At 45.9% G+C, this 24,729-nt stretch overlaps 1 protein-coding gene across 1 annotated transcript; it reads left to right on the top strand.

Moving 5' to 3' along the window:
- The first annotated feature begins 111 nt into the window (after window positions 1-111).
- PECR (peroxisomal trans-2-enoyl-CoA reductase) lies at window positions 112-22,982 on the top strand. The gene is made up of 8 exons (XM_083431120.1): window positions 112-288; window positions 2,308-2,441; window positions 9,387-9,552; window positions 10,940-11,021; window positions 12,163-12,259; window positions 13,245-13,352; window positions 21,195-21,306; window positions 22,460-22,982. The coding sequence occupies exons 1-8, from the start codon at window positions 156-158 to the stop codon at window positions 22,546-22,548; spliced, it is 921 nt and encodes a 306-aa protein (XP_083287246.1). The 5' UTR covers window positions 112-155; the 3' UTR covers window positions 22,549-22,982.
- Window positions 22,983-24,729: the final 1,747 nt, after the last annotated feature.

Raw genomic sequence — 24,729 nt, 5'->3', positions numbered from 1 at the left:
TCTTGATGCTCCTGCAGCCTGCGCTTGCTTTGGTGGCTTAATTCAGGAGGAGGGGAAAAGGGGGCGGGGCTCTGGGTCACGTGGTGCTAATCCCTCCCCCCTCCCCCTCGAAGGCTGCTGGTGGCTTTGGAGACCTTGGATCTCTTGAGACCAAGATGGCGGCGGCGGCGTCTTGTGGCCACGGGGGTCGCTTTCTGGCGTCCGGGCTGTTCCGCAACCGGGTGGCCATCGTGACCGGCGGGGGCACCGGCATCGGCAAGGCCATCACCGCCGACCTGCTGCAGCTCGGTGGGCAAGGGGCGATCCGAAGGGGAAAGAACCAAAGGGAAGCCCCCGGGGACTCCCCCAAAATCGGGAGTGAACCAAGCGGGGTACCCTCGCTGCGCGCACGCATGCACGCATTCACACGTCCCCTCGGGAGGAAATAGCGGGTTGGTGGTAGACTTGGGCTGCCCTGTGTCTTCTCTTTCCTTGTTTTCAACAGGACTGGCAGGAATTCAACAGGTGTAGCCTCCCAGGGGCGTAGCCAGGGGGTTGCAGGCTGCCAAATTTTGTAGTACCTGAAATTTTCAAACCATCTTCAGAGGCAGTCCTGCATATAACACATCGCAGTAATCTAACCTAGAGGTTCCTAGAGCAGTAATCTAATCTAGAGGTTCCTAGAGCAGTTAGGCTACCCTAGTCCAGATAGCCCCCCCCCCCGGAAACCAGCTAAAGCTGGTGGAAGGCACTCTGTGGGACAGAGACCACCTGAGCCTTAAGTGACAGCAAAGGATCCAGAAATATTCACAGTATCCAAGCTGTGTACAGTACATGCTTCTTCAGAGGAAGAGTAACCCCTACTGTGTCTTGATAAGCTAGTTGTTTTATATATATTTATAATGATTATATTTCTATCCCATATTTTATTCAAGGAGCTCAAGGTGGTGTACAAACCTTTCTCCCTCTGCATTTTATTCTTACAACAACCCTGTGAGGTAGGTTAGGCTTAGAGACAGTGAATGGCCCAAGGTCACCCAGCAACCTTCATGGCTGAGTGGGATTTGAACCCTGGTCTCCCTGGTCCTATTCCAGCGCTCTTAACTACCGCACCACACTGGCTCATCATTCCCTTTGGCCCCTGTCCTAGAGGATTAATGTCTCTTGTTAATCAGTGATATATACTGTAATGTCAAATCCAGGAAGGCAGATAATAAACTCTGATTCTCTAAGCTGCACTTGTAGCTGATGGATGGATAGCTGAGCTGTAGGGAGAGTGATTGGCAGTTTGAAAAAAAGCTCGCTATATCTGTGTGCTTTACATGGGTCACACCAGGGAATCGGGCCGTGTCACTTGTGTGTTAAGTAGGGCAGGCACTAAAATACCAAACATCTGCTGCTGAAGATTCTGTACCTCGTTTGTGGCTTGAAAGATGAATGAAGTCATAAACTAAGGGTGGGCAACTTTTTGCCATTGAATGTTGTTTTACTAAAACACACCATATTTTGATTAACACATGGTATATGTACATGCAAGTTCTGAATGCCAAGCCACAAATGATAGACCTCTTCATTTGTTCATCGAATGAAATGTCCATAAAATGTCCATCATTCGTCCATTCTGGTATAATTCAGAATGTAATAGAATGCTTTTGGAATGACTAGAATGTACTTTCTGTTTTGGATAACCTCTGACTCTCCCTGTCATCATGGCCAACTGCAGATATTCTTTCATTTGGACCTGCCACTCATTTGTCGTAGATGTTTTATCACTTTTCCAGTTTCTTGCAATTAAGATCCTGGCTACAACTGTTGTGTACATAAAAAGTGGTCTAACATCTTTTTAAATTTCTGGTGAAATACCTAGGAGGAAGGTTTCAGGTTTTTTCTTAGATGATAACTTAAATAACTTTTTAAATTCATTATAGATGTTATTCCAAAATTCCTTAATGGCTGTGCATTCCCACCACATGTGCATATATCTGCACTTCTAGGTCAAGACGTGATGGTGGGCGTGGTTCTTCGTGATCCAAAGAGGTCTTGTTTCTGTTGTCGTTAGCCCTACACTAATTTCATGTCTTATAATTCAAAGTCTATGACAGTCTGTGTACAGTGCCATTTGTTAAGCAAGAACCCTTGTTGCCTCTACTAAAATGCAACCATGGGCATAGCCAGGATTGGGGGGGTGGGGGCAGAACCATGTTATCTGTGACACAATTAGTAAGTTTATTAAGTATTTTATTTATTTACTTGATTGGGGGGGGGCAGCTGCCTATGAATGCAAGACTATTAATGTCTAAAATGAATTTCCCCCCTCTTTTTTGACAGGTTGTAATGTAGTCATTGCCTCCCGCAAATTCGACAGATTAAAAGCTGCAGCAAACGAGCTAGCTGCCAAAATTCCATCCACAGTTTCTGCCCAGGTTACCCCTGTACAGTGCAACATTCGCAAAGAAGAGGAGGTAAAAACAAAATACTTTTGTGCTGTAGAGTGGACAACTAGTGTACTGGTTTGCTGGAGAATATTTGCCTTGAGTGTATTACACACATACAAAATTTGATTTATTATATTTCTGTGCCACTCTTAATTCAAATGAATCCCAAAGCAGCTGGTAGTTCACAGTATTTTTCAAAGAGGTTGTTGTAAGAGTAGTACTCTGTGATGGGAAAAGATTTACATCTTGCTGCATAATTGTCTTTAATGTTGTACGTGGCTAATAACAGCCTCCTTTGCCAATGTTGAAATGACTTCTGAAGAATGTAGATTTTGCAGGCATTGAGAAATGTACACATGTGGGTGCTTGCATCTGGAGATTGGATCTAGAAGCCAGCCACTTTGACTTAAACAGTGCATCTGGGTTATTCCAAAGAAAAGGGGGAAAGGCCAATTCTTTTTGGTGACTTTGTTTTATAAGGAAGACATGTAACCTGGCTGTTGCTTTGACTAAGATAAATTGTTGCTTTCCCTAAATCATTGTAGTTTTTTATTTCGTGTAGCTTAGAAGAGTCACCCAGTCTGATTATGAAAGTGGTAACACCCAGTTGTTTATGTTCTTACGGTGTGTTGCTTGTTCTACTTTTAAAAAATAATTGGGGAAGGGCTTTGTAAAAGAGCAGTGGGAAGGGGAAAGTTAATGTTCCTTTTCGCTAACTCTAAAGTGTTTTTTGTGTGCATCTTACTATCCTTTGTCACTACGAACCATTTAATTATTCAGAATTCAGACTGCAATGCACAATCTGGGTCTGTCCGAAACCTTAAGTGTATCTGGAATTATTTGTCTCACATTCATGAATAAACTTTTAAGATTTGGCGTTTGTCATAATTTCCTTTCTTTTTGCATATGCTTCTAATCGGATTGGTTTCCTAATCCGTGGACGGTGGTCACTATTTCTCCTGGTAATCCTTCAGAGCCCTTCCTGTTTGTAACCTGTCTTTTGGAGCTGGAGGAAGCCATTTTCTCTGAGGGTTTTTTTGAGAGTTGAAGGCAGTAGGGTTGCAGATGCTTGTTTCTTTTGTCATGGTATTGCGTGGTTTCCCAAACTTGGGTCTCCAGCGGTTATTGGACTACAACTCTCATCATCCTTAGCTAGCAGGACCAGTGGCCAGGGATTATGGGAATTGTAGTCCAAAAACAGCCGGAGACCCAAATTTGGTAGTGCTTCAAATATTACTAGATATTATAAGCAGTGTTATAGCTACTGGGGGCTAGCCAGGTTTTTTGCCCCGGGTGAACACTCCAGAGGGGTGCCATTGAGGCTCCCAGCCTGTGTGTGTGTATGCAAATGTGTGGAGTGCATGTGCTAAACTGCATCTTTGACCCAGGTTTTCACCCCTGTTTCAGGGAAAGGGCTGTAGCTCCTTGGTAAAGCATGTACGCTTGGCATGCAAAAGATCCCATGTTCAGTCTCCAACATCTCCAGGTTAGGCTGGGAAAGACTTGCAGTCCTGCAGATTCATGGCCAGTCAGCTGTAGGCATTGAGTTTTTATTTTGATTATATATTTTGTGGCTTTATATTTCAATTTTGTTCTGTGAACGACCCTGATACCTCCAGGTATAGGGCGGTATATAAATTCAGTAAACAACAACAGCAACTTTGTATAAGGAAGCCAGCTATGCTCTATGATTAATCAACGGTGTTAGAACTGTCATATCACTTTCAAATTCTGCTTTTTCAATAGTAGTAGTAGTAACAACAACAACAACAACAACAACAACAACAACAACAACAACAGAACCATCTATTGCCAGTCTTCTGCCTTCATCTCCAAATAGTGTTCCTGCTTTAGTTCTATTTTAGTTCATTCTGCCTAAACCACTCCTTTCTCTTTCCATTTATTTCAAACTGGGCTTCTGGAGTGGCTGTTTCTCTGATCAGCAAAAGGAGATTCACGTAAAACATCTAGGGAATAACTTATTGAATGCGAGTTTCAGAGTCTTCATCTTTATCCTCAGGGGCCTCCTTGCTTTCTTTTTCATAAATAATTCTGCTTATTGGCACAGGGCTCCTGAATGCTGTGCAGTCTGCCAGTTTCCTTTGTTAAGAATACAGTGATGCTGCATTGTACCCTCTGTGTCTCTTGGCTGTTCAACATCCTGTAGCCACCAGTCCTACCAGGCTTGATTGTCTCTCCTGACATAAAGAACATAAAGCTATTGAATGCTGTCATGTGGAAAGATGACCTCAGTTCTCTTTTCTCTCCAGCCCACCCCACACTCAGCACCAGGAGATTGTATCTGGGTTGTGATAAGATGGCAGTGATGAGATGAGCTCCCTGTGATTATTTAATTGAACAGCCTTCCATATCATACTTGCTGCTTTTAGAGGAGTCGTTGGAACTAAAGGCCTTTGGACCAAAATCTGTAGATAGTGTTACCTACTAGTAGTGATGAAGCCATAGATTTCATAAGAAAACTCTTGGATCGGATACCAAATGCTTAGTGTTCTGTTTCCAGTAGTGGCCAGCTAAATACTTTTGGGAAGCTTGCAAACAAGCTACGAAGGTAGCAGCCCTTTCCTGTTTGTCTCCAACATCTGGTATTTGAAGTGGTTTCACTTAGGTATCGTATCTATTGGGCTGATAGTCTTTGGTGGCTGGGGAAAGCCAGCCAGGTGGGTGGGGTATAAATAATAATGATTAGCTATAATTATGATTAGCTGTAAGATCACTAAACTAGTGAAAGCATGGTGTTATTATTATTACATGTATTATTATAAAATTACTTGTAAAGTATGGAAAGAAAACACCATGCTTTCACTAGTGATCTTATAGCTAATCATAATTAAATATCAAATTCTGCATATAAATGATTACATTCATCCGGTTTAAATTGCTTCAGTCTAATAACAATTCCTTTTGAAGAGGGTGCTGCTGCAACAGTGTACAAAGTCTGGCTATATACATTGTTACAAATCTCCAAAAACCCTGAAACAATAGCTTCCTCTCGGAGTGGAAGGGAGGTCTTTTCCATTCATAAGTTTGACTTCTGAATCTCTTAGTACCGTATTTTTCGCACCAAAGGACGCACTGGACAATAGGACGCACCTTGTTTTAGAGGGGGGAGAACAAGAAAAAAAAATTCTCCCCCCTCTCTGCTCAGCGCCCCTTCAGCGAAGCGGCAGGAGGCAATGTGCAGAGAGAGGGAGAATTTTCCCCCTCTTGTTTTCCTGCTCTAAAAAAAGGTGCCGTTTAAGGTGCGTTCAGGCGGCTACCTTGGAAGCCTGGAGAGCGAGAGGGGTCGGTGCGCACCAACCCCTCTTGCTCTCCAGGCTTCAGGTTCCTTTCAACCTGCTCTTTGGGGCTGGCAGCGGGAAGCCCACCACCAGCCCCAAAGAGCAGGTCAGAGAGCAGCGGAAAGGCGCAGCGGAGAGGCTGCTGCCATAGTCGCACGTCACTTCTCCAGCTGGGAGAGGGTCGCGGGGCTATGGCTTCTTTAGCCCCACACACGCTCTCCCAGCTGAAGAGGTGACGGGCGGCTATAGAGGTTCCTGCGCGTCACCTCTCCAGCCGGGAGAGGGTCGCTGGGGGCTGCTTTAGCCCCGTGCGCGCTCTCCTGGCTGGAGAGGTGACAGGCGGCTATAGAGGTTCCTGCGCGTCACCTCTCCAGCCGGGAGAGGGTCGCGGGGCTATGGCGTCTTCGCTCCATAGGACGCACACACATTTCCCCTTCATTTTTGAAGGGGAAAAAGTGCGTCCTATGGAGCGAAAAATACGGCAATTCTTTATTCCCAATGGAATAAAGGTGTCGAAGGGTGCAGGACTGCAGCCCATGATGCTCTCTGAAATACTCCTTTTTTTTGCTAATGGGGGAAGGCTGAGTGATGCTCTCTGGGTGATTTTTCTTCTTCTTAAGCAAGGCAATTTAGGCTGCAAGCCTAAACAAACTTACACAGGAGTAACTCCCATTGAGCTCGGTGAGGCTTCCTTCTGAGTGGTCATGTGAAGTATTACACTGCTCATGGTTTCATAGTCAAACATTTACTGAAGGGTCTTAACCATTAATATGGCTCTCCATATTGAGCATGCAGTGCTTGCATAATTCCTTAATACTCTGTAAACAGCCCAGCCTTTTATCTGTACTTCTCATTCGGTGGCTATGAGTGGCTTTGCAGTATAATGTGATTGGACTCTGCTGCCTGGGAGTGTGTATGTGTGTGGATATAAAAGTTTCTTGTAGCATGCTCTCTGAAGAGGCTGGATTTTCTTCTAAATGCATTGTTAAATCAGGGTTTTGTAATTGGTTGACTATCCAGACTGGTGCTGGGAAATGCATTCAGCTGTAGCTAATCATAATTAAATATCAAATCCTGTGTATGTGTTGCTGCATTCTTGTCTAGTGCTTGAGGGTTGTCTCCATAAATATTCCATTGAGTGATCTACTTTTTTCATGTGCTACTTTATGGACTTGCCCTTTTGTATTTCTTGATCCCTCATTTTCCAACTGGAGTTAATTGCTGTTCTTACTTAATAGGGCTCTGATATTTGTTCTGTTACTCACCTATACTGATTTTTCTCTGGCTTCTCCATATACCTGGAATGTGTTATATGCTAATATGCAGCCTATTTATCTCCCTTCTTAATACAAACTCCTGAACACACTCTTACCCCTCCCCTGCTGCCCCCTTACAGCCTCTTTTAATAGAAGTTTTTTAAAAAAGCCATTTTTAAATTTACCAGTACATAAGGTTCTTCCTCATCTCATTGTCTAAAGATCTCAAAGCTGTGTACAAAACTACAACTTAAAAAAATTGAAACGGTATCATAAAACAGACATACAACAAAATCAGTAAAACAGTATGATTTTAAAAAGGAATTATGTAATATCAGGATCCAGTCTTATGGACTAGGGAAATCACAGGCAAAACATACGCATTTACAAGTAATCTGAAGCATCTGATGGATAATGCTTTACATATGGCAGATGGTAGGGAATTCCACAGTACAGAGTTGATTATAGAAAAAGACAGTTTTGGGGTCACCACCCTGTGATATATTCTGTAGAGTATGTTTCCATGATTATCATTTCCTCAAATGATATACCAAAATGAAACATTTTAGTAATATATGGCTCTTGTTTTTCTAGAAGAGTCGCACACAGATTCTTGTTAACTTGAGCTAATTCAGCTGTTAATCTTTGTATTCAGATTCCCAGATTGCATGCCTCTTTTTAAAAGGAGTGCACAGGTATGAATTTATACCTATGATGTAACACCTGAATCAGCCCTTAGCTGTGAGCTAGTTGGACAAGGGTTTGTTCTGCAAATTGTCTAGTGTTAGGCATCATTATAAACAAATACTACGCATTTATAAAACTTCTTCTTACAAAAATGTAAGGATTTTTTCTTGCATTTTTGCAAGGCTGCTGGTCTGATTCTGCACAAAATCTATGCTGAAAGAATTGTAGCTGCTGTACATGCCTTGCTAAATATTCAAGAATGGCATTTTGCTTTTCTTTGACAGGGTTGTATAGACAGTGACTCTGCCACTTCAGCAGAATGTTGCCATTACTTCTTTTGGGTAGCTGAGGATGCTGCTGGATTAGCATTTCTTCCATCTTTTGCTTGGCAGGGATCCAAGCCCCTTGGATCCTTGTGAAGACCATTGGCACAGATAGCAGAAAGGGGACGCACAAACTGATTGCATGGGAAGAATAACTTCTGTGCAGCAATACATTATTCTTTAAAGCGCAAATATGTTTGCATTAAGGCAAGAAAGCAGCCTTATTTTTAATCCTCAATTTTTAAGAGCTTTTGCCAAATGCTCTGAAGGTCAGAGGTGAATTTGAAACTGGGGACACAGGTGGAGAGGTGGGAAGAAAACTGGTGCCCTTGGATTAAGAGGAGAATGAAATCACTTTTTCAAGTCTGCACTAAAAAGAACTTTACAATGGAGCTGGAAAGGGAAGAACAACATGCTTCATACTGGTGGAAGTTGGTCCATTAGAGCAAATGGGGCACTGCCCTACCACCTCAGAGTTCCCTCAGTCAGCCCCCACCTGCATGCTTTCTTACTTACCACTGGGCTTTAGTTTCATCTTCTGGGTTTTCGCTTCATCTTCTGATGGGAATTGTAGTCTAAAACATCTGCAGGGCACCAAGTTGAGCAAGGGTGGTCTAAAATCTCAGAAATGCTCACCCAGCTTCTCTCTGAACTCTGCTCTTCTATCTGTGCCAAGTGGGCCTTGTTTCCATTCTTTGGGAATGCATTAATTTGCATGCTGCTGTTTTCATTCATAAAATACAACAGATTGGTTGTCCTCCCTTGATGACCTTGGGAACTAGCAAGACCTGCCTGCTGGCAAAAGACTTTTCACACATGACTTAAATAGACTATAAAAGGCTGCTTGTTCATTCTATCAGTGCTGCCGCTGCGCCATAAAGTCTCTATCTATCTACCTAACTAAGGTTTAGGTACATTTGAGGATGCATGTTTACTACTTCCAGTATTAGATATAAAATAACTATTCTAATATCCTTTATTGCAGAAAAGCTCTTTTTATTCATTCTTTGCAGTATTATTCATGGCATTGTTAGGAATGTCATTTCATGTTGTGTTTGACAAGAATGTCAGTCAGCTGTTACTATATGTTAAATTTTGTAGGATCATGAAAGTTCTCTGAGACATTCTGTAATCTAGATCTAAAAGTCTATTTTTAGGAGGTCCCACTGGACATTAGACCTCCGGCTGCAATGTTGTGATTTCTTCAGTGTTTACACTGTTTTACCAACCCCTAACCTTCTTTTTGCAAGAGAAATATACAACATATACAAAATACAAAAAGAAACCACTACAGAACAACCAATTGTTTTTATTCGGGGCAAGCTTGAGTAATTAATGTAGAAATGACTAACGCTAAAAGGCTACTGTGTGCAGACTTATCACTCAACTTTTTTTTACTATTGGTAGGTAGAGGCACTGGTGAAATCAACATTGGACCTTCATGGGAGGATAGATTTCCTGGTCAACAATGGGGGAGGCCAGTTTCCTAGCCCAGCAGAAGCAATTAGTTCAAAAGGCTGGAATGCTGTGATTGAAACTAACTTGACTGGGACCTTCTACTGCTGTAAAGCAGGTGAGCACTTGGTGTACACAGGAAATAAGTAGCTAAGCCATCAGAAGAACCCTCCCTCTGCTTTCCCCGTATAGCAGTTCAGTCTCTCTATCATTGCCATGGCATGTTCTTGCTCTGCTATCCCCAAAAGCATTATAATCAGACATTCAGAGAACTTTGGGGTTCTTCCTGGGCTCAGCAGGTTATTAAAGGACTCCAGGCTAAGTTGTCACTGCTAACTAAGTTCGGTTGAAAGTTGGGTTGCCAGGTCTGTTGAAGCTCAGACCCTGAGATGCAAAGAGGAGAGGTTGGGGGCTAAGAGAGTCTGGATGCTGCCTTAGGTTGGAGGTTGACAGACATGGGGCAGTGGTAGCAGGATGAAGCCTCTTGAACCAATGATACAGTAGCCTGCTGCCTTGATTTTTGGTCCTCAAACTGAAATTCTGTTTTCGTAGAATCTTGGAAGGGACCCAAGAGTCATCTAGTCCAATCCCCTGCAATGCAGGAATCTCAACTCGTTTCCCCCTTCAAACCCTGGGAAGAAGGCTGAAATCTGACACCCCAGGTCAGACCATGAGACCTGACAAGTAGTTTCTCCCCCTGACTAATTTACACCTAGAGGTGGAAGAAGCAAGGGGATTCTTTGACAATTTTTTCCATGTCTTCAGATACCTACTGACTAGATTTACATTTGAACACTTGATGCTGTTTTTGGCACTAAGAAATAGTGGGTGACAGGTGAGGCAGCAGGATCTTCCTTAAGGCTCCAGAGCAGTTTTTTCTAGAAGGAAAGGAGGTGCGGGCTGGAGCAAACACTGGATTGTCCCAAAGTGCTGTCAGTTCTAGTTCTCCATACTTGCCTAGAAACATCGTGCCTGGGTCATCAGGCCTAACTAGTTGGAGCCATTTTCTTAGGCAGTAGTAGACGAATTGGTAGCAAGATGGACAGGTATCCTTCAGGAAGCTGCCTCACACTGAGTCAGACCTGGTGCAGCTAGTCTTGCCTGCACAGTGACTAGCAATGACTTTCCAGGATTTCACAAAGGAGACTTTCCCAGCCCTTTCTGGAAATGCCAAGGTTTGAACCTGAAACCTTCATGCAACAGATGCGCTGTCCCACGGAGCTGTGGTTCTGTGTTATACAGTACAGATAAATATCAATAGAGTTATAAGATGTGCATTCAGTTGTGGTTCTCAGGTGAATATTTGGGTTTAATGTTCATTGCTGCTTCCACATCTAAGCAACATACAGCCCTGTTGATAGCAACTGGTTTTGTCAAGTTTTCTAAGACTATGGAAATAAGGCTTGAGACAGATTTCATTCCACTCATGTGCTTACTGGAATCTTTGCACACCATTTATCTGGCAATGTAAAAGCCTTCACAACCATTCTTCTGTGTCTACCCAGTGTACAATGCTTGGATGCAGGATCACGGAGGTGCTATTGTCAACATTGTGGCTGATATGTGGAAAGGGTTTCCTGGCATGTCGTAAGTCTGCTATCAGTATACGATACACAGTCCACTTGCTTTCACTTAAACTGCTGTCCCTCTGAGTAGTCGTGTGCATTTGAATGGTAAAACAAGATGGAACAGCAGATTCCCAATATTTAACATGCACATTCCTTGAGATTCCATTTTAACAGAAGTCTTTGAGGAATTTGGGACTAAATTGCAGGTGCTTATGAGCCTCACTTATTGTCACCTGCAAGGATTTCCTGAGAATGCTCTTGAAGAAATAGGGGAATGCAGGAAGCAGTCACAGACAAGAAGAGGCTGCATTTTTCTTAGGCCAACTAGAAAGCAGAGTCCCTCTGCTGGGACAGTGCGATGAGTCTAACTGAGGTCTGCCTATATAGCTGTGCATCTTTGCACATGCCTGTTTGTAATCCGCCATCTGACTGGGTTGCCCCAGCCACTCTGGGTGGCTTCCAACAAAGATAAAAGCATAATAAAACATCAAACATTAAACACTTTCCTATACAGGGCTGCCTTCAGACAGCCCCAGTGACATAACTTCTCATGCATTTGCAGTTTAGTTCAAGAGGACTTCTCTCATACACACAGTGAAAGACAGGACACCATACCGACTTCTGTTTTTGTACTGGAAGTTGTTTCTGCAAAGTTCCTACAGAAGACTGAGACGTCTGCAGGTGCAAAGTACAATTTTATTAACAACCTTGCACCTCAGAAGTCTCAGTCTTCTGTAAGCCATGCTTTTTTTCTCAGTCATTGCCTATACTTCTATAACTTGTTGTTTATAATTTGATGAGTCATACAGAATGCTATTAACATTGTGAGCTTTTCGTTGGGCTGGAATAATTGGACAAAAACAAAATATTGAATTTTTTTTTTACTGCAGGCCTTCAGCCAGCCTTTGTTCATTATTTGTGTTAGCATTGAGTTTGCAATTAAGCTTCTAGAATGTCAGATATTGCTAACTTGACGGCCCTGTTCTGCTGAGATTTGTTTGATTGGATGACTGCTTGTCAAGAGTGTGAACCTAGTTAGGCTTGCTAGGTGTCGCTATAGTTACTTCAAAGCATCTAGTCTTGATGGAGCTGCCACATACCCCATGTCTATTTATTGATGGAAGATAATATTGCCCTTTTAAAATGTCCTTCCCTCACAGACACAGTGGTGCAGCAAGAGCCGCAGTCGATAACCTGACCAAAAGCCTAGCCATCGAGTGGGCCCGCAGTGGAGTGAGAATTAACTCTGTTTCCCCGGTAGGTGACAGAAACACGTGACCAGACCAGCTTTGGTGCCCACAAGGGAAGAGTCAAATTAGTACAAATTTGTAAAATTATCATTTCGTTTGGTTTAGCTGCGCATTTGGTCATAATTATTTGAGTCTATTAAGGGTTTTTGTAGTTAAACCTACTAACAGCATCCAGGGTTTGGGATGGGTCTTAAGATATGGAAACAGAGGATGAGACTTACCGTTCTTTCTTTCTTTCTTTCTTTTACAAATTTATAAGCTGCTTCACAGACTGAAGCCGCCAAAGCAAACTAGAACAGTATAGAAATGTGATAAAATGCAAGCTCCCAAAACAATTTCTATAGATATACAATGTATCTTCCTTGAATGACTGGGTCACACTTCGGGGAAAGCTGTCTTAAGCAAAAATGACTTTGGTACATGCCTAAATATCATGATGCAACTCTTCACAGAGATTAAGTGGTTTATAAAAGATTCAAATAATAAGTGCCATTAAGCCAAAGGGAGAGAGAACAATTTAGTTGAACGGAGTAGAACTATGCTTTTTGGTGCGTGTGTTTGTTTTTTTTTAATATTTATCGTCATTCTACCCCATCTTTCCTTCTGCAGGAGACCATTGGAAAGTACACATAATCAAAAGTTTTAAAATAGTCATGCAAACAATAATCCCAATAAAACAATTTAAATACATTATACAGTGGATGAAGAATATTGGGCCGTCAGTCTCAGTTGCCACTAAAGTGGTTTTTCCTCAGGGTGAATCCCGCACCACACAAGAACAGAATGTTGTGTTGGGAATTGTGGCATATGCACAGCCCTATTTATTGAGGGAATTGTAAGCAAGTTAAAGAGCCAAGATTTTGAATTTGTTTTTATCCCCCTCCCCAACCATGTAGCTCTTAATGAGCATCTGCTTTTCAGTGTAAAGGGTTCATTGTTACTGTGTTAAGCATTAATGTAGTCTGACTGTGAGTCTGTCCTTTTCTTCATAGGGAGTGATATTTTCAGAAACTGCCGTTGCACATTACAAAGATGGTGAAGAACTGTTTAAAAACTATGTCCGAAAAATTCCTGCCAAGAGATTAGGACTTCCTGAAGAGGTATTACAGTATTACAACCTAAAAGTTACCTTTTGGCACTGAGGGTCTTTCCAGTTGATCAGTAGTGGCGCACCAGATGTCAAGGACATAAACAACTATCTGACTTTTAGAAGACATCTGAAGGCAGCCCTGTTTAGGGAAGTTTTTAATGTTTGATGTTTTATTGTGTTTTTAATATCCTGTTGGAAGCCTCCCAGAGTGGCTGGGATGGCCTGGCAGGATGGGTGGAGTATATGTAATTTTATTTATATATATAATGTGTGTGTGTGTGTGTGTGTGTGATTCCTCCCCCCCCCCCCCCAATACACAACATTTGCACAAAGTAGTGCATATACCAGCCTTGCTGTGGGAGATGGTTTTCAGTGGTCTCCTGATCAACATGTGTGTGAACAGGGATAGGTCAGCAAGGGCCAAATACAGGCCTCTCATAGAATAACGAATGCATTAAGGGGAAATGGTGCTATTGCATTGGAAAGAGGAATTTCATGTCACTGGAAAGAACACCCTACATTTCAAAGCGTAAGATGTTTGAAGACGCATACCACTAACAAATATGTTCATACCAAATTTTTTTATTGAAGTACTCTTTAAAGGGCAAGCTATGTGCCTGGCATTGTATAAACCTAAAATAGGTATCCTAATTATGCTATAATTATGTTGTATGTACCATTCACTCCACAGTAGCAAACACCACATTGCGAGCCTGCTGGTTGAACTTGCAGAACTTTTGAATGTGCAGTTTATCATAGAACCTTGCCAGTTTTGAAGGTGATTTTTGAGTACTTTTAGAACGGATTGTTCCGCTGACATATCCAAGCCAGCAAAGCATTGAAATGATATAATATTTATGGACAGTAAAATACCAAGCATTTTCTTTTCGACTTGAACATTTTGTATTTAGTAATATATTCCTGTGGACCACTGGTCAGTAATCTTCTGTAATTGATCAGTAATGACTTCTGCTCTTAAGAATCACCTTCAAATAGGGAGCTAACAGGAACCCTTTTCAGAAATGTGCATTCAATGGACGCATGCAGGGCTGGTGGCACTGTTGTGGTAACTGGCTCTGTGCCCACCCTACATGCTTATCACTGTGCATTGGCACCATGCTTTTGACATACAAATGCATACTGTCAGAGCTGGCTCCGGGTCCCAGCTCACCAAGGACCAACGCTAGCCGATCGTACAGTATCAAAGTCTTTATTGAAGAATAGTCTCCATTTACAAGTCTCAGCGTCCCAGCCCTACGTCTGGACTTTAGACCGGCGAAGCTCTGTCTGGATCTCCACCCCCTGTGCACCAGTTTAATACTCTAATCTTACTCCACCTCTTCCTTCTCTCTCTCTTCCTCTGGGTCTTACTACCCCCCGGGGTCTCATTCCTCCTGGACTCTTCCGACGCAGAGCTTGACCCCTCTGACTCCTCCCCCTCTCTTCGGCGGGCTTTAGGACCTGGCTCCCTACCCGGGCTGCCCACCTTGCCGCCCTCCTGTACATTTGAACTTGGCGCGCGCGCGCGTTTTACTTTCCGGATGACCGTTTCCTCGCTCCCTGACGAGGGTGTGGTCAGTCCTGCCTCACGTTCTCCCTCTGCCTGCGCGCTCCCTGATCCCGATGCCTTGGACTCCTCCCCCCTACTGCACTCTGGGGGGGACGCTGGTCCGGATTTCCAGCTGCTACTCTCTGAGTCCCCTTCTTCCCGAGGTGTCCCCCTGGGCACTCCCCTTGCCCTGACCATGGGGGCCCCTTTCTGTGAATCCTCCGAGTCACTGGAGAGACTCAGAGACCTCGGACTACTGTCGCCGCTGACATTTCCTTCCGACTCCTCCCCCTCGCTCTCCGTTTCTTCCCTCTCCTGTGACTCTGCTCCTGAACCCCTGACATCCATCCCCCCCTCGAAGCCCCCCCTTCCCCCCTCCCCTTCCTCCGGCGGGGGTGCTGGGTGCTCCGTCGTTGTGGGGGTGAATGGTGGATACAGTTCGTCCCCCGTGGCGTGCATCCAGTTAGAGAAATCCGGCTCGTCCTCCATGTCTTCGCCGACCTCGTTCTCCTCTGCTTCCATCTCCGTGCCGCCATGCTCGAACCCAACGTCCTCCCCCATCACGTCCATGTCCCTCTCACCCTCGTTCCCCTCTGGGTCCGTTGCCTGCCAAGGGCCCCTCAGCCACCTCTCCTCTCCTCGATTGTCCCACCAAAAGGAGCGGTCTGAGGCAAACCCCGAGGGCGAGCCCTCCGGTGAACGTGTTTCTAATGCTGGTTCTTCGTCCGAGGTGAATCCCTGGAACGTGCTGGTAGAAAGCGTGGGTGTGAAAAGCCAGTCGTCGAAATACTCGGCTGGCATGGGCCTGTGTGGGAACAAGGCATGAAACTCCTCTTTGAGGAGAGGCTCGTCCAGGGCATAGTCCGGCACCCAACTGTTGGCGCTGGCCGGGGTACCTTCCCTTGCGAGAAAATATTCTACTCCCTCTTCCCCCCATCTCGAGTCCAAAATCTCTGTGACCTGGTTGATGGGTTCCCTTCTTGGCGACTCCCTCCTTGGGGGGATCTCCTTATACTGGTCTGGTGCCGTGCCCTGCGCCTGAAATCGGTGAGGTGCTTTGTAGGGCGTGAGCACCGACCTATGGAATACTGGGTGCATTCTGGATCCTTCCGGAAGTGTCAACCGGAAGGCCACCGGATTGATCTGTGCCTCAACTAGGTAAGGTCCTAGCTGCTTATGTCCGAGTTTCTTCTTAGCTAAGGATCTTGTCGGCACTGCGTGGGCCGCTAACCACACCCAGTCTCCCACCTGTATGTCTTCACCAACCCTCCTGTGCTTGTCAGCCTGCAGTTTGTATGCGTGCTTTGCCAGCTCTAACTGCCTCCTAAGCTGCTCGTGGACTTCCTGCAATTCCGCCGCCAAGACTTCCGCTGCCTGTGGCTCCCCCTCCCCCAGTCTCTCTAATCCCGGGAAGGTTCTGGGATGCCTCCCGTTGTTGGCGAAGAACGGCGTCACCCCTGTGGACACGTGCTTCGTGTTGTTGTAAGCGAACTCAGCGAGCGGCAGGTAGTCCACCCATGTCGTCGGCTGTTGATTTGCATAGCATCTCAGGTACTGCTGCATGACGGCGTTGACGCGTTCCGCTTGTCCGTTGGTCTGCGGGTGTCTCGCCGACGCTAGGTTGATCTTGACATTCAGGAAACCCATCAGCTTCTGCCAGAAGCTCGAAATGAACTGGCGCCCCCTGTCGGACAAGATAGACCGTGGCAGTCCATGCACTCTGAAGACGTGGTCTATGAACAGCTTGGCGGTCTGTTCTGCCGTGGCCACTTTCGCGCACGGAATGAAGTGGGCCATTTTAGTGAACATGTCCACCACCACTAGCACTGCCGTTTTACCCCTGGAGCTGGGTAAATCCGTGACAAAGTCCAGGGCCACCCTCTCCCACGGTTCGCTCGGAGTCTGCAGCGGTTCGAGCAGTCCCGCCGGAGGTTTGTGCACTGACTTGGCCCTTTGGCAGGTGTCGCACCTCGAGACGTACTCCGCGACTTCCCCCCGCATCTTGGGCCACCAAAAATCCCTGGCAACGAGGTCTGCCGTCTTCTCCTTGCCAAAGTGCCCGGCGGTGGGTGCGTCGTGTAACTGCTGCAGTACCTTCGCCCGGAGGTCGTCTCCCGGTACATAGAGAGCTCCTCTGCGGATGAGCAATCTGTCTCGTACTTGGAACTCGTCGTCCTTCACCGTGCCCTTGTGCACCTCCTCCATCTTGGCTTGTGCAAAGGGGTCCCCCTGCAGTGCTCGACGGACCGCCTCCAAGTCCACGGTTGCTGCAGCGCACGCCCACGCTTTCGGAGCGAAAATGTGCTTGGCCGCTGCTGGTGCCGCCTCTTCCAGGTATTGCGGCTTTCTGGACAGTGCATCCGCCATGATGTTGTTGTCGCCTGGGATGTATTCTATCCTGAAGTCGAAATCCGCGAAAAATTCCGCCCATCTGATGTGCCGCTGGTTTAGGAATCTTGCCGTGCGCCAGTACTCCAGGTTCTTATGATCCGTGCGAACCTGCACGGTGTGCTTGGCCCCGACGAGGAAGTGCCGCCACGCCTTGAATGCTGCATGAATGGCCAGCAACTCCCTGTCCCAGATGGTGTAGTTTTGCTCCGACTTGCTGAGCTTCCTAGAGTAGAAGGCACACGGTCTCCAGTCCCCATGCGGGTCCTCTTGCAACAGTACGGCGCCCACGGCTCTGTCTGAGGCGTCTGTTTCAACCCTCAGCGGTTTGCTGGGATTCACATGCAGTAGCTGCCCTTCGGACGAGAAGAGACGCTTAAGGTTCTGAAAGGACTGCTCCGCTTGCTCCGTCCAGATGAACTTCTTCTTCTTAGAGCTGAGCGTGTCAGTAATGGCCGCCGTCTGCATCGCGAACCCCTTGATGAACTTGCGGTAAAAGTTGGCGAACCCCACAAACCGCTGGACCTCCTTCCGATTGCGCGGGCTCTTCCAGTCCAACACTGCGCGAACCTTGGCGCTGTCCATGGCAAGCCCCTTGTCCGACAGCTTGTAGCCCAGGAAATCCACCTCCTTCCTGTCGAACTGGCACTTCTCCAGCTTGGCATACAGTCGATGCTCCTGCAGTCGTTGTAGAACTTCCTTGACGTCTCGCTCGTGGGTCTCCTCAGATTCTGAGAATATCAGGATGTCGTCCAAGAAGCAGACGCATGTCTTGTAGAGGAGACCCGCCAGGACGTGATGCATGAAAGCTTGAAAACAGTGGGCGCCATTTTGTAAACCGAAGGGCATAACTCTGTATTCATATGTGCCCAGGGGCGTGAACATGGCAGTCTTCCACTCGTCTCCTTCCCGTATGCGAATCAGGTTGTACGCCCCTCGCAGATCCAACTTTGTAAAAACGCGTCCTTTCCTCGCCGTCGCCAGCAGGTCATCTATCTTGGGCATGGGAAAGGCCGCGGGCTTGGTCTTTGAATTTAAGAGCCTGAAGTCTACCACAAGTCTTTTTGGGGGCGTGTCCCTTTTCTTCACAAAGAATACAGGACTGCCCCCCGCTGCCTTCGACTCCCGGATGAAACCGCGCTTCAAGTTGAGGTCTATGAACTCCTTGAGCTCCTGCAGCTCGTCCTCAGACATGGAATACAGTTTCCCGGCTGGCAGCGTCGCTCCTGGCAGGAGGTCAATCTTGCAGTCATAGGGCCTGTGGGGAGGCAGCTTGTCCGCTTCCTTCTCGCAGAAAACCTCCAAAAACGCTGCGTACTTGCGCGGCACTGCTTGCAGCGTGCCTAATTGTAGCTGCGGGTCGTCCCCTCCTTCTTCCGGGCTAGGAAGGATGCAATGTTCCGCGCAATAGGAGGAGCCGAAGGTCAGTTGGCGCTGGTACCACGCCAATGCTGGGCTGTGCCTGTGTAGCCAACTCATGCCCAGGACTACAGGCGTGTCCGACAGGTGGGTGACGTTAAAGCTGATGACTTCTCGATGATTTCCAATCCGCATCACCATTGGTTGCGTTTGTTGCACCACCTGCCCCCCTAACAAGTCTCTGCCATCCACCGTGACAACGTTCAGGGGCAGTGTGGCTGGTAGCAGTGGTATATTGTGCTGCTGAATGAATTCCAGTCCTATAAAGTCAGCGTTGCTGCCGGAGTCAATGGTGATCGGCACCTCCAGAGTGCGTCCATTGGGCAGTTGGAGAGACGCTGTAAGCTGCACCACTGGTTTGGGTGGGAGGGGGTCTGTGGGTTGCAAAAGTGCTGGGGATTGTTTCATTGACTTGTCTGGCTGGACCCCAGTGCCTCTTCCTCCAGCCAGACTCCGTCGTTTAACTGTTGCTGCGTTTTCAATTGAGCTGCTTCAGCGACTGTTGCCGAGGCTGCAGTGTGCTTGTGGAGCCTCTGGGGACACTCTTTCGCCATGTGTTGAGCACTGTTGCAGATGTAGCACTTCCTGTTCCCTCTAGGAGGCTTCGTTTTGGCTGCTCCCGGTGTTAGGGCTCTGTTAGCTGACTGAGCCCTGGCACCTCCTATCTCCATCGGCTCTTCTCCCCCTCCCTGCGAGGGTGTGGAGTGCGCACGCGCTGCTTCTCTGGGAAAGAAGGGAGGTGCTCTGGCTGGTGCCCTTCCCCAACGCCCTTCTTCCCTGTTCCAAGGACGTTCTTCCAGATGCACCCCGATCTCCAGAGCCCTCTGGACTACCTGCTGGGTGCTCCTTGGTCTCTCCCCTCTTCCAATCTCCGCTTTTACATCTGCATTCAACCCCTCCCAAAAGAGGTCTCTGACTGGCGCAGAATCTTTTTCCCACCCCAGGGCATGAACCAGTCCGAAAAATCGAGTATGGTACTGCCGCACGCTGGCTTTGCCTTGTTTAAGTCCATGTATGTCCCTCCTGGCAATATCGACGTCTACCTTTGATAAAAAGCATGAGTCCATTGCTTTAATAAAAGCCTTCGCATCTTGGAGCGCTGGATCATTGTCCCTCCATAGATTCCGCAGCCACGTTTTGGCTTCCCCATGCAAATGGGACAGGATAAACCCCACTCTCTCTCTCTCATCTCTAAAGTCTTTGTCAAGGAGATCCAGCGCAAACAGCAGGTCTGCTCTGAAGTTGGGGTACTGCTGCAAACTCCCGTCGAAATGCGATACAAGGCTGCCTCCCCTCCTCCCCAAGCCAATGCCTTCTGCCTTGGATCCCGTTTGCCCCTGTTTAGAAAGCACGTCCAACCTGGCCTGGAGATCCCGGCAGGAGGTAACCATTTCCTCCTCTCTCTTCCTGGATGCAATTACCTCCGTGCTGAGGTGCGTCACCGCTTCTTGCAGGGCTTTTATCTGCTCTTCCGTCGTCATCTTGCCTGAGTTTTGTGAGCTCTGTAAGCACCTCTCCTCTGTCCTCGCTGCGTCGACTCACGTGGCGAGGTTCTTGGTGCCAAAACTTTAAATTTGAGACAGAGCTTACTGTCAGAGCTGGCTCCGGGTCCCAGCTCACCAAGGACCAACGCTAGCCGATCGTACAGTATCAAAGTCTTTATTGAAGAATAGTCTCCATTTACAAGTCTCAGCGTCCCAGCCCTACGTCTGGACTTTAGACCGGCGAAGCTCTGTCTGGATCTCCACCCCCTGTGCACCAGTTTAATACTCTAATCTTACTCCACCTCTTCCTTCTCTCTCTCTTCCTCTGGGTCTTACTACCCCCCGGGGTCTCATTCCTCCTGGACTCTTCCGACGCAGAGCTTGACCCCTCTGACTCCTCCCCCTCTCTTCGGCGGGCTTTAGGACCTGGCTCCCTACCCGGGCTGCCCACCTTGCCGCCCTCCTGTACATTTGAACTTGGCGCGCGCGCGCGTTTTACTTTCCGGATGACCGTTTCCTCGCTCCCTGACGAGGGTGTGGTCAGTCCTGCCTCACGTTCTCCCTCTGCCTGCGCGCTCCCTGATCCCGATGCCTTGGACTCCTCCCCCCTACTGCACTCTGGGGGGGACGCTGGTCCGGATTTCCAGCTGCTACTCTCTGAGTCCCCTTCTTCCCGAGGTGTCCCCCTGGGCACTCCCCTTGCCCTGACCATGGGGGCCCCTTTCTGTGAATCCTCCGAGTCACTGGAGAGACTCAGAGACCTCGGACTACTGTCGCCGCTGACATTTCCTTCCGACTCCTCCCCCTCGCTCTCCGTTTCTTCCCTCTCCTGTGACTCTGCTCCTGAACCCCTGACACATACGTTTGCACATGTGTAGGGCAGAATCTATACACTACTGCCTTGGTTGTGATGAATGCATGAAGCCTTGCCTGCATTTTCGAAAAGTGCTATGGCATGGCAGGCATTGAACACCTGTAATTCACATAAGTAAATATCTCGAATCTTTATAAGGTATCTCCCTTGGTGTGTTTCCTGCTGTCTCCGGCTGCCTCTTTTATCACTGGAGAAACTGTGAAGGTTGATGGTGGGCAGAGCATATATAGTTCCCCATGGGAAGTACCAGGTAAAAAACCCTGCTTTTTTAAAACTACTTTTTAACAAGTAGCTTGTTCAGTTAGATGCCCACCCAGGGCCTGTTTAGATCTCTTACACTCTTTTGTGGAAATCAACACTTCAGTTTTATCATAGTTTATTGTCAGCTTTGCAGTAGCTTGATAATTTAGTTTTGAGTCTTTTTAGGTCCGGCCTGGGATTGTAGAGTAATACAGCTCACTGTAATAAAAGGATTTCTATGCTAGCCAGTCTGGGCAAGTGGTGCTGTGAACCCTGAATGCTTCCCCCCCTAAACTATATGCTCAACAGCCTTAACTTAAAGGTTCTAGTCTTAACTCTGATGACATTGGAATGGGATTGGTAAAAACACTCTTGGGATTACCCCAACCTCAGTTATTGAATTGTCATTTAGCTGTCTTATAAACAAGAAGAAGCAACCTTTTTATAAAAAAATTTTGAAGGATTTTAATAGACAACAAGGGTATATACAATGTCTCTGTTCTCAGTTCATAGAGTCCTTTCTATAGGTCAGTTACATTTGGTGTGAGACACTGCTGTCATAGAGATTATGAGGTGGAAGAAGTGAATGGGGGAAGAAAGGGGGTAATGGTTTTCATTATTTTGACAAACAACCCTTTATTTAACAATGCCACATCTAGTTTTTCCCAGATCTTCATGTGCTGAATCCAAGGCTGACTAAAGATCTGTAGAAATATAGTTTGCCTTTTTGGTGTTTGGAAGATTTTTCAGCCAAAATGAACATAACTAATGCATGGTCCATAGCTTTTTCTCCTAGGATCTCTTCCTATACATGTTGGAAAGACAGTGCTGTAATTTGGATCACTGTAAACATGTAACATGATAATTTTTGGAAAGAATTCGATAAAAGGGTGTTTGGAGAGCATTTCCTTTAGCCCAGTCTTCCCCAACCTGGTATCACTATTTATTTTGGACTATAATTATCATTTGCCATGCTGGTGGGGACTGATGGAAATTGTAGCCCAAAACAACGGAAGGGCACAAGGTCGGGAAAGAGTGCTTTACACTTACAGGAAGTTTTCTTTCTTTAAGAGAGCTGCTCATCGAGATCTAGCTGGGTTAAGGTGAGATGAAGCAGCCACTAGCTTTTGAAGGTAACTGTCTTATTGTATCCTTTCCCACAGATCATAATAGATGGCCACCTGCACCAGATGGAGATAATGCCAAAGCACTCAAGAAGATACTTTCAGGAAAAGCTTTGTCAAAGCTGTAAAACAAAATAAACGGGGTTAGCCCCCCTCCTATGCCTGTCAGTGGATAAATGCTGCCTTTCAGTAATTGACTGCAATCTTGAGGATCACAGCCCCACTGGGGTAACAAACTGTGCCTTAGTTTTCTTCTTATGATTCCTCTGAAGAAAGTCCTCCAGAACCATGTGCTGCTGCTGGCTTTGATGTAAAAGGGTAAATGCATCTCTCATGACCTCTGCTTTTGCAATTTGCACTCTAAGCTCCGCTCACTAAATCACGTACATATGCTGCATTAACAAGGTGCTGAAGTGAATTACGGTCCAAGTTCTGTAGCTTGCTATCATCATAGCCTTTCTGATTGCCATGCATTGATTACTCACTTCTGCCATAAGAGTCTTTGCCACAGCTCCCAGAGATGAGAGATGTTGGTGCACAATAAACTGGTGGTTTGTATCTATGTTCAAAGTTGTATTTTATCTTCAGTGGGAGTAGGAAGCATGGGTACTAACTGCCACTTGAAAACATCTTTAGGTAAAAAAGGTAAAGGTACCCCTGACCGTTAGGTCCAGTTGTGGATGACTCTGGGGTTGCGGCGCTCATCTTGCTTTATTGGCCGAGGAAGCCGGCGTACAGCTTCCAGGTCATGTGGCCAGCATGACTAAGCCGCTTCTGGTGAACCAGAGCAGCACCCGGAAACGCCATTTACCTTCTCGCTGGAGTGGTACCTGTTTACCTTCTTGCACTTTGACGTGCTTTTGAACTGCTAGGTTGGCATCTTTAGCCTGTATTATACTTTAAAAGTTCAGAGATTCAGAAAGGGAAATGCCTTCATCTTGTACACATGGAGAAAACAATGACAAAGCTTCATTTTGTTCGCATGTGTTACAAGATAGTTTATTTTTCTGAACTAGCACTGCTTGTCTTATACAGCTTGATTTGCAAGCCTTCATATTGACTTAATTCTAGTGATTAGAGAAGTTGTCCAGAAAAATTTCCCCCGCCACAAAGGAGCTGAAGAGGAGAGGTGGCAGATGTAGAACTGAAATATGGATACTTCATTATCACTGCAATTACCAGAACCCAAGGGGAAGAAGAAAAATCATTAGAGCTATAAGGGGAAAGTGCATGTTAGCTGCACTTCCTTGCTTTTAATGAATTGCATTTTATATATCTATTTTGCCAAATAAAAAAGAAAATTAGCAAAATGTTATCCTGCCAGAGTGTAATACTTTGAAGGGATAGTTTCAAAGCCAAGTTACTGCACAAATTTAAATATTTAGTATCTTAACATTGGTTCTTGGGAATCTTCATTTTCCTCTAGGCGGAAGTGTAGTAGCAAAAAAAGGAATGGAATATCCTTGTCTTCCCTGATAACAGTGCATCTTCTTTTCATAATTGACTGTTGTGACAATTAGGAAGTTTCCATCACCCTTTGCAAACACTGTTGAACAGCTGATATCTATCAGTTTACAAACAGTTTATGGACTGGAACTGTCTTGTTATCAAGGAAATACTCATTTATTTGACCATCCACGTCACTTTTGAAGTTCACCTGCATGCCAATGATGCCTTTTGATCAACTCAGATGTGTACTATCCTTCACAAAAGACAGTTAGTAGGTTACTGTATTTTTGGAAAACGTAATTAACAGATTGCCTTGGTGTAGGGTGGCTGCATTTAATTTAATCTTTGCTGAGAACAAATATCAGCAACCTATTAAGGAACCCTTTAGTGACTCTTCTGTTATTTCCCTGCCTACTATGGCCCACGGTGCTTCAGGAAGGACTGGCTTGTTTGTCTTTCTTACGCAGTCCAGAGAAGCTCCAAAAAGTGATAATGGGACCATTCATAATTGAAGACACATGAGAGATCTTCACTTACGCTCTTTGCTGATAAAGCCAGATGCTGGAAAACAAGATGTCTATGGGCTTACAAACGACCTTCACTCCATTTTTTGCTTTGCTCTCTTGAATGTATATTGTGAAACACTTTTCTTACTATGGACTTCAGAATATGTTGCACAGCATTGACATCTTGACCCTAATGTCACTTTATTTCCTGTTTCATAGTGATGAAGGGTTTCTATCCTGGAGGTAATCATAGTTAAAACATTTGTTTTTGTTTTTATTTTTCCATCCTATATTAGATGCTGTTCTTGTGTTTGACACTGTGGTTCCGTTTAACTTCCAAACAGTATTGTTCAT

Source organism: Podarcis tiliguerta (assembly GCF_965153285.1).
Source record: "Podarcis tiliguerta genome assembly, chromosome: 1".
NCBI lineage: Eukaryota > Metazoa > Chordata > Lepidosauria > Squamata > Lacertidae > Podarcis > Podarcis tiliguerta.
This window is presented reverse-complemented; position numbering and strand designations above follow the sequence as displayed.

Excerpts from the sequence above, each read along its gene's own strand:
- PECR (XM_083431120.1), top strand. The coding sequence starts at position 156 with ATGGCGGCGGCGGCGTCTTGTGGCCACGGGGGTCGCTTTCTGGCGTCC. Across the intron at positions 9,553-10,939 it reads CTTCTACTGCTGTAAAGCAG|TGTACAATGCTTGGATGCAG; the intron begins GTGAGCACTTGG and ends GTGTCTACCCAG. Across the intron at positions 12,260-13,244 it reads GAATTAACTCTGTTTCCCCG|GGAGTGATATTTTCAGAAAC; the intron begins GTAGGTGACAGA and ends TTTTCTTCATAG.